Source organism: Miscanthus floridulus, chromosome 19 (genome assembly GCF_019320115.1).
Source record: "Miscanthus floridulus cultivar M001 chromosome 19, ASM1932011v1, whole genome shotgun sequence".
Classification (NCBI taxonomy): Eukaryota; Viridiplantae; Streptophyta; class Magnoliopsida; order Poales; family Poaceae; genus Miscanthus; species Miscanthus floridulus.
The window spans coordinates 10,643,443-10,652,052 of record NC_089598.1 but is presented as its reverse complement, the minus strand read 5'-3'; the positions used below and the strand labels follow the sequence as shown (position 1 = coordinate 10,652,052).

Genomic DNA, 8,610 nt, shown 5'->3' with positions numbered 1-8,610 from the left:
GATCGGTCAGAGGGGATACACGCGACTTTCGTTCCTCACATCTTTACGCGCAACTGACTGTTTTTTCCTAAGTGCTAAAAGATTAGGAGATGATTTTTTTTGGATTGGGAGAGTATTCTAGATACTCTTGGAGATGCTTTACAACTTATGCACATAAATTGTATTGAATAACTTATGTACAAAAGTTATATCGAATAATATATGTACATAAGTTGTGTTCGATAACTTTTGCACATAAATTATGTTTGATAATTTTTGCACATATAACCTTTGTACATAAGTTGTGTTTCATAATTTTTTTTTAAAAAAAAATTGAGTATAAGTTATAAGTTAATTTGTTCTTTTGTGTGTGAGGAGCTTTTGTGTTAACAAGTTTTGTCACAAGTTATAAATTAATTCATTCTTTTGTGTTTAATAACTTTTTATAAATAAGTTGTGTTTTATAACTTTTTAGTTTCTCAGTTTTTCATAAGTTATAGGCTATAAGTTAGCACAAATAAATTATTATTATTTTTTCCTTCAAAACATATGTACGTCGCGTATAACACACCAGTATAGACGGAATTAAAAACTAATATACCGTTCAGAAGTTATAGTATTTTAAAATAAACGTTTTATATTTTGTAAGGTCAACAGCGGTAGGAAAGGGAACCTCCAGGACACGAAGAGAGACGCATGCGCCTATCCGCCAAAAAAAAAAATCCATAAAAGGAAGCAGTCTGGAAATGATTTTTTCCTAAAAAGAAAAATCTGGACTGTCGGAGAATCATTCGCTCGATTCATTTCCTCGCCGATTAGCACGGCCTGTCCAAGACGCCGACAGACACGGGCGGGCAGGCAGGCACGGGTGGCGTCTACGAATGGATCTGGTTGGAGGCGAGACGCCAGAGCACAGCAGCGCACAATAGTCGGAGGCCAATAATTAATGCGTGCCCACACACACGCACTGGCATAGCTGAAAGTGAGAGCCTCCTCCTCCTACTACTACTGCCAGTGCAGTCACTACCCAACAAACCACCACCACCACCACCACCCTCCTCCCCAGGGAATCATTACGTGTCAGAGTTTAGTACTGGAGCGGATGGAGGGGGTAGAGTGTGAGTACGAGCATGGTTTGCACTGTCCTGCGATGCTGTGCTTAGCACCATCATTTGAGAGCATGGAGCCAACAGCAAAGCCAGCCAACCACTCTGTACAGAAGCATCCCATGGATTTCCAGAGGAATGAAATCCAATGCACTAGAGGCAGAGCAGATCACCATCCTTGCACAAAGACAATGGATGATGGTAATTTCATTCCATCGGATGAAATGAAACCGAAACAGAAACAGCGACAGCAAGAATCCGCTACTGGTCGAGCGCGTTGGGGCCGGAGCAGTAGCTGAGCACGGGGTTCCAAACCCACTGCACGAGGAACCTCCGCCCGCCGGCGCCGTTAACGTTGTACGCCGCGCCGGAGCGCGCGTCCGTGAGGAGCTGCCCGGTATACGCGCCACCGCCGCCGGTACCATAGATCCCCTCGCAGAGGTCGGCGATCTCGGTCGGGAACGAGGGGTCACTCCCGGCGTACCAGGCGTTGGCGAGCGGGTTGGACGCGACCTCCGCGAGCTCGTGCGCGATGACGCTGACCATGCCGTCCACGCCGACGTCGCCGTTGGGCGGGGCCTCCGCCTTCCGCCCCGGCGCCACGTACGCCGGGATGGCGAACGGGTACGCGCACACCTCGGGGCACCGCCGCGCCGAGTTCCCCACCCACGCGTAGGGCAGCGTGTACCCCACCACCGACGGGAACGTGAAGTAGTGGAAGCCGCACACCTGCCCGCAGAAGTCCTCCACGGAGACATCGGGGGAGGTGAGCACCAGGTACACGCCGCCGCTGGAGTCGACGGGGAGCGGGCGGGTGCGCGCCGTCACGGCGTCGCGGACCACCGCCTGGATGTCCATCCGGGAGAGACGCGCGCCGCGGGACATCCGCGCGTCCGACTTCTCCGCGCCTAGGGACACGGCCGCCGACACGTTGGCGGACGTCTGGTCCGTGTACAGCCGCACCGTGCGCCACCAGGCGGAGACCGAGGGACGAGGAATGCGGGCCTCGGAGTCGGGCGGAGGCGCAAGGGAGCGGAGGAACGCGCGGATCGTGCGCTTCTGCGCGGCGGGCCAGGGGCCGTACCAGATCGGGTGCACCGTGATGGCGGACGCCAGGACCGGGCCCATGTGATACTCTAGCTTCACGAACTCCGACGAGCCCTCGAACTTCTTCGACGCGCCCAGGCCCGCCACGCCCGTCGTCCCGTTGTCGCGCGGCGGCCACGGGCGCCACGCCGCGGCTAGCGGCGACGCGGTGAGTGCCGCCAGGACGAGGAGCACGCGCAGGTGCTGCGGCATTGCGGCGAGGCTTGGTGGGGGTAGTGGAGGTTTAAGGCTGCCGTCTTGGCTGGGGACGACGCTTTATAGGGAGGAGGAGAAGAAGAGAAAAGGAGGGGAACGGAGCTGAGCGAGAGAGTGCGAGACTGTGCAGTGGAGTGAGGATGAGTGGAGAGGAAGCAGAAGAGCACTGTTTGTTCTTGGCTGGGGCGTCTCCTTTGAACTTGTTGGGGCTCGGAGCTCCCAAAACTTTTTGGTTCTTTGTGCTGCCTTGTTTCAAGTGGAATATTGGAATGTGGGTTGTTTCTGCCAAATTTTCAAGGTGTGCTCGTGTCAACTTCGTCCACCGCGAATTTTTTTACATTTTTCCACCAGAGGCGTGGCAGTTTGAGCATTGTTGGGGTACAAAACTCACGAATTCCAAATTTCCCACGGCAAGCACTTTTCATTTTGCCGTTGTTTAGTTCCAGGAATTTAGAATTTAGGGCTACTGTAGCACGTTCGTTTTTATTTGGCAAATAATATTCAAACATGGATTAATTAGGCTCAAAACGTTCGTCTCGTAATTTTCCACCAAACTGTGCAATTAGTTTTTCTTTCCATCTACATTTAATGCTCTATACACGGGCCGTAAACATTCAATGTGACAAATACTGTAGCACTTTTTAGGATAATGGGTGGAACTAAACAAGGGCACAGTTTCTTAAATTCGTATATACAGGGTGCAAAACAGCTGCGACTGTTTGGAGTCCCACCAACACTTTGTCCCCATCTTCCCCACCACGGAAGCGGCCGCTCGCTCTGGCTCGCGCTGTCGACGGAGCCGTACGTGAGGCATCGTTATTGCCCCGCTTGCCAGATTCCGCGTGTCTTCTTCCGTATCCGTCGTCCCCTCCCCCTCAATCCCTCATGGGCTCATGGCTCTCCTGTTCGCCCCGCTCAATGACCGCCAGCCAACGGCCGTACACGCGTCACTGTCCGCTCGTCTGACAGGTAGGCCCTTAGACGTAGATATTTTCAATGGGGCCCGCGGGACGCCGTAGCACGCAACGCAACCAGCGCCGGGGGCACGGATCTCGACGCCTGATCCGCATCATCGAACGGCGACAGATCAGCGCAGGCGGCGTCGCCGATGGCTGTCCCGTCCCGTACTAACACTGGCGGCGTACGCATGGGGCGGGCTGAGAGCTGGACCCCGGTTCCTCCCGGGACCCATCTATCAGCGAGGGTGGCCACAGGACGACCGCCCTGCGAAGAGGACAAGAGGCTGGCGGGGCCGGGGTGCCCGGCAAAAGCGGTAAAAAGCCTTCAAAGAGCGCAGGAAAAATCGGGGTGGGGGGGACGCGACGCGAGGACGGACGGCTGGGCGAGAGCCCCGACCCGAGCGCATTGATCGGCGAGACGAGACCGCCCGCAGGCGCCCGTCCCGTTCTGCCTGCCAGATGCCTATCGGCTTCTGGAGAGCCGACAGGACCCCGGAGCAGGCTGGATCGTACGGCAAAGTGGGGGCATATCGGGTTTATAGGCCTATCGGCCTCTCAGGGGCCGATAGGCCCCTTGTAGGATATCCACTGGCCGATAGGTCCCTTGTCGGCTCTCCAATGCCCGATACGTCCCCAACTACCCTACCCAGGCAGTTCAGGTGACACACAATTACACGCCTTTGGAGCACAACGGGGCTGGGAGCGCTGGATCCGTCGTCCATTGCCCCATCTCCGTCCTCCTCCAGCTGGAGAAGCCATGCCTCTAGTGCTCGCCATCGGGGATCCTCGTCACCGGACGGGTGGCCATCCAACCGGGGTTGACGCGACACAGCCGCCGCCATCCTTCTCGCAGACGACAACTCGATGCTCATCCTCCCTGATGGTTTGGTTCCCTACCCCAGTCGAGACGGGCTCTGGGCGCACTTCCACCACTTCAATGTCTGGTGTCGTGTCAGTTACCTGGCGTGGCGCTACCTATATGCTGCTCCGCTCAGCTGTCGACTTGATTGATCAAATTGCACTTCTAATTATGCTTCTCATTCTTCTTCCTCCGGTGCGACAGGTACGCGCTGGATGTGAACACTGAGAGGGCGGACCGGCGGAGGACGTTCTGGTGCTCATGCAGCTTCTTGACAGGGCCAAGAGCTCGCAGACGGAGAACCGGCCTGCCTTCTCTGTCAGAGTTGTTCAGGTGCGATGTGAACACCAAAATCAAATCTTGTTTCTGAATCAACTTCTCACTCTGCATCAGCAAAGCAAATGAGGCATGTTTCTGAGCCAGTTGTGTTTTCTGCAGGTGCCTCCAGGGGTTGACGACACTGAGACCGACTCTGCCGCCGAGACCAACTCGACTGAAGAGGCCGTCTCTGCAACTGCAACCCCAAGAAAACTGGCGTACGTATGCTGCTTGTCCCCAAGTTACCTTTGCCTTTCAGCTCATCACCGTGAGCTACCGATCATTCTCGTTCTAGTTTCAAATTTCAGTGTTTCGTCTGCCCCCCGTACTGATCTTTATGTTGTTCGGTTCATCAGTATGCACCCAGAACCCATTTTTGGCTCCTCACAGAAGAATCTCAAGGCTCTTGTCCGTGATGCCATCAGCAGGAACCTCCTGGATGATGGCGATGATAATGCGGATGTTGTTCTCAGGTTATTTCTGTGTCAGTCTAAACCTGCATTCATCTTACCGGCTTCTTTCAGTTACATGGTCTCGAAATTCCATGGTACTCGTTTGCATGTGCAAAATCCGGTGGGAAACAGATTATGTCTATATACATGTACCTTCGTTCAAATGTTGTTTAGCAGTACTTGAAGGAGTTTTTTTTCCCTATGTACTATAAACAAACGTCATGCTTATGCCATTTTCTGTTTATACTCCTTGGCTGTGACTACTATCAAATGCATATGTTTCAAAATTCTTCCTACCACTCAGCCTGGTTTGCTTATCATGTACTATGTACATCGTTAGTTGGTTGCACACAAAACTGTAATTCATTTGCATTCAGCCTCCATAGACTTCTTTTTTGAACGAAACAGACTCCATAGATTCCCAGATCTCTTAGATTCATATCTGCCAACTTTGACTACAAGGCCGCCAATGGACTACAAGGCTACCCAGCGCTGTAAATTTTCTTTCATTTTCTATCACCAGACATTACAAAAATACTATTTGCTAAGCAGGTGTTTATTGATAATCATGTCCTTACTATTTTTCAGTTGTGATTGCTTGTTAACTGTTCTTTGTTCAAATCGATATTTCAAAACGGTAAGGCAACTGCACCCAATGAGGAACTGGTGTAGTCCTCAGATAAATATAACAAAAGTCTAATTTTGTCCCCATCTGGCTGCCATTTCTTATCTTGCAGACCCATGCATGAGAGTACTTTTGCCTCCAACGACAGGCCAAAGGGCCTTACTCAATTAAGTTTTGGAACTAACTTCTGTAAAATATTCTCTTACCCTGCATTATTTACATTTTAATTTGTCTATCGTATTACTTGATGTTTGGAGGCTTTCTGATGCTAACAGTATCATCATGTTCCAGCTGTCTACACTTCTAGGCCAGCTCAATCTTGACATCAAGGAAGTACATGCACTTTCTACAAATGATGGCTACTTCTCGGATATTTTGATAGTAGTTGGGTGGGATCACAAGGTATCCTTATCCAAATCTCTCCTGTTAGCAAACACTTGGTCCCCTTCCCTCGGGGGCGACAACGCCGACGTGCCCTAGCCACCCCCCCCCCCTCCCGACCTCCCCTCCGGCCACCGCCATCACCCTTCGGCTTGCGGCAGTGGCGGCCAGCGACGGATCCCCAACAAAGGAGCTCGTCCGCACCTCCCCCTCACTCCTCCACCAACCCTACCCCTCTTAAGTCCGACGATACTCGGCGGTGCCTGGCTAGATCTAACGTCTAGGGGTGCCCAGCCCTTCACCTCGACGACAGTCGGCGACAGTTCCATCAAGGCGGCCGGAGGCGGCGACGGGGCCGCATGTCGGTGCTATGGTGGTTGACCGGCTGACGGGGTCTGGCATTGCCTTGCCATGCCCGGCCAGCCATCTAAGGTCATGGGGGTTTCTTGCGAGCGGAAGGAGTCTGCGTCCAAGGACGAATGGCGTCGTGTGCAAGTTTCTTACAAGAGGAAGGCAACCGCGTATGCGTGCTAGCCCGACAACGAGGACGACAATCTTGCATAGCCAACTCCTCGATGGCGGCCGTGGCTGGGCCCGCCAAGGCGGCGGCTGCTCGCGCGTGCTGGCGGCTGGGACGTGGCCGGGCTACCCCTACGACGGGGTCATGTCCGGGCTGCCCGCGTGTGCAGGCGCACCGGCTAGATCGATCAGGCGACGAGGCGCCTGCGGCCGCTTGGTGCATGTTAGCGGCCAACAGCTCCCTAAGCCTGGGCGGTTGACGGCGAGCGGTCAGTGCCCTGGATCTTCGCCCTCTGGGGCAGCGGCTGCTGGTGGCTAGCGGCCGGGGCCGTGGCCGCAGGTCGAAGCCTTCAACTGGCCATCTGTGGGACGCCCCAGCGGCTGTGCTCGAACAGTTTTTTGGGTGAAAACTCTGCCCCGCTTCATGGTTCGGGCCGACAACAGTGGTACAACATGTGTCATATACCTTCTTGAAGATGTCCTTGAAGTTCTGTTCGTCGTGCTAGTCGTTGGGTGCGGTTCTGGGATGAAAGTCCTTCTCATACTCTTCATTCAACGTTGTTGGCGTATGTGGACATCATCTCCTTTGTTGGAGCTCTTCTGCCGTCGTCCCACTTCTCTCACCGGAGTTGTTCCTGGTTGTATTGTGCCTGTGTGTGCTTCAGCTTAATATTCGCTTTGGTCTGCGCAGCTCAGATGTTTGGTGTTGTCGCAGTTGTTTAGTTCTTCGTAGCGGATACTTGGTCGCTTGCCCTCTTTTCGGCGGATGCTTTGCGATCGTTTGCCTGGGTGGATACTTTGCCGCCAAAGTCGCTCCCCTCTCATGGATACTTTGCCGCGTGGCCTCTAGCGAATGCTTTGCCGCTTTGCTGCTAGTTGATCTTGCTCGGGCGGATACTTCACCATCGTAGTCGTCTCTTCTCGGTGGATGCTTTGCCACCGTGGCTTCATCTCCCCTGTTGGCAGTCTTTTGCGTTATTGTTTCCTTGTAGGTCCAGTCGGTTAGGTTATGGCGGAGGGCCATCTTCTTACCGTGTTTCTTTCCTTCGTGTATTTTGTTCTTAACCACTTCCTATGTGACTCGTGTGTTGCGTTATGGGTTCTCCATAGTCGCTTCATGTAAGTCGTTCTTTCAGTGCTCTAACTTTTTCTTAATGAAATACATGTGGAGTCAGTGTCCTCGAAAAAAAAAACATTTGGTTTGAAACACCGTCCACCAACACACACCGGCATCCGGTCCTCCACTTATTACGCTCTACTCGCCTACATTTCTGCTGCCCCCGTGCCCACGGCCGTCGTCACGTACACCATCCGCAGTCGCAAGGACGTGAAGGAGCTAGAGATGGTCACGGCAACGGGCGCCTTCCTCGACGCGCGCTAGAAGGTGGCGGTCCCTGAGCCATCCGCAGTCGCAAGGACGTGAAGGACTTGGAGAAGGTTGCAGCAGTGGACGTCTTCCTCGACGCGTGCTGGGAGGTGGCGGTGCCTGAGCCGGGATGTCTTGAAGCAGCTCCCCATTTTGCCAAGGCGCTGAGATCAGCATGTGCGCCAACCGTCCGAGGCGTCGGTTCCTCAAAGAGCAATCGCATGCAGGCGGTGGAGATGAGATCATCCAATTACAATATTTGTAATACATCTATTCTCTATCCGTATCTCCCCCGCCTATTACATTACAAAATGTGACACTATTATCACTGATTAAGTATTAATATCCATTGCTAGAGATAATTGTGGACACAACTTCAGAACATAGGTGTAAATGATTTTTTAGTTTAGTAAGATTATGCCTAACTAAATAAACTTTAAGTGACACATAACATTACGAAGGAAACTTTTGAACAAAGTGACACTACCTAAAACTCATGTACACTCATGTATATATATAGTTTATAATACAACCATAACAATCTTGTACTCGCCATTATTACAAGATGGCTAATCTTACTACTCACTATTATTTATGGTGCCTTGATATGAATGAGAATAAAGAACACCTATTTATAGTTTGTCATGTTCATTATAGTGTTGCAAAACATTTCTATTTTTTCCTAGTATTATTTATTTCTTAGATATATCCAAAGAGCTTTCCCTTCGGAACTCCGAAGACACA

The 8,610-nt window shown here is 52.2% G+C and overlaps 2 protein-coding genes across 3 annotated transcripts; one reads left to right on the top strand and one right to left on the bottom strand.

Annotated features, from left to right (window-relative positions):
* Nucleotides 1-678: 678 nt before the first annotated feature.
* On the bottom strand, nt 679-2,540 carry LOC136528347 (protein EXORDIUM-like 3). The gene has a single exon (XM_066521296.1). It carries the CDS (start codon nt 2,382-2,384, stop codon nt 1,347-1,349), a length of 1,038 nt encoding a protein of 345 aa, XP_066377393.1. The 5' UTR covers nt 2,385-2,540; the 3' UTR covers nt 679-1,346.
* Nucleotides 2,541-4,019: 1,479 nt separating this feature from the next.
* LOC136529986 (uncharacterized) lies at nt 4,020-5,267 on the top strand. Of its 2 annotated transcripts, none has more exons than XR_010777498.1 (3): nt 4,020-4,538; nt 4,644-4,791; nt 4,880-5,267. XR_010777498.1 is itself a non-coding variant. In XM_066523039.1 (3 exons), exons 1-3 carry the CDS (start codon nt 4,467-4,469, stop codon nt 5,157-5,159), a joined length of 450 nt encoding a protein of 149 aa, XP_066379136.1. In that variant the 5' UTR covers nt 4,020-4,466; the 3' UTR covers nt 5,160-5,267. The 2 variants fall into 2 exon arrangements, 1 of the variants encoding a protein (XP_066379136.1); XM_066523039.1 differs by having other exon boundaries at nt 4,644-4,741.
* Nucleotides 5,268-8,610: the final 3,343 nt, after the last annotated feature.

Bases quoted from the DNA above. Each gene is read 5' to 3' on its own strand.
- LOC136528347 (XM_066521296.1), bottom strand. From the start codon at position 2,384: ATGCCGCAGCACCTGCGCGTGCTCCTCGTCCTGGCGGCACTCACCGCG.
- LOC136529986 (XM_066523039.1), top strand. From the start codon at position 4,467: ATGCAGCTTCTTGACAGGGCCAAGAGCTCGCAGACGGAGAACCGGCCT. The intron at 4,539-4,643 runs GTGCGATGTGAA...TGTTTTCTGCAG, and splicing joins TCTCTGTCAGAGTTGTTCAG to GTGCCTCCAGGGGTTGACGA. The intron at 4,742-4,879 runs GTACGTATGCTG...TCGGTTCATCAG, and splicing joins GCAACCCCAAGAAAACTGGC to TATGCACCCAGAACCCATTT.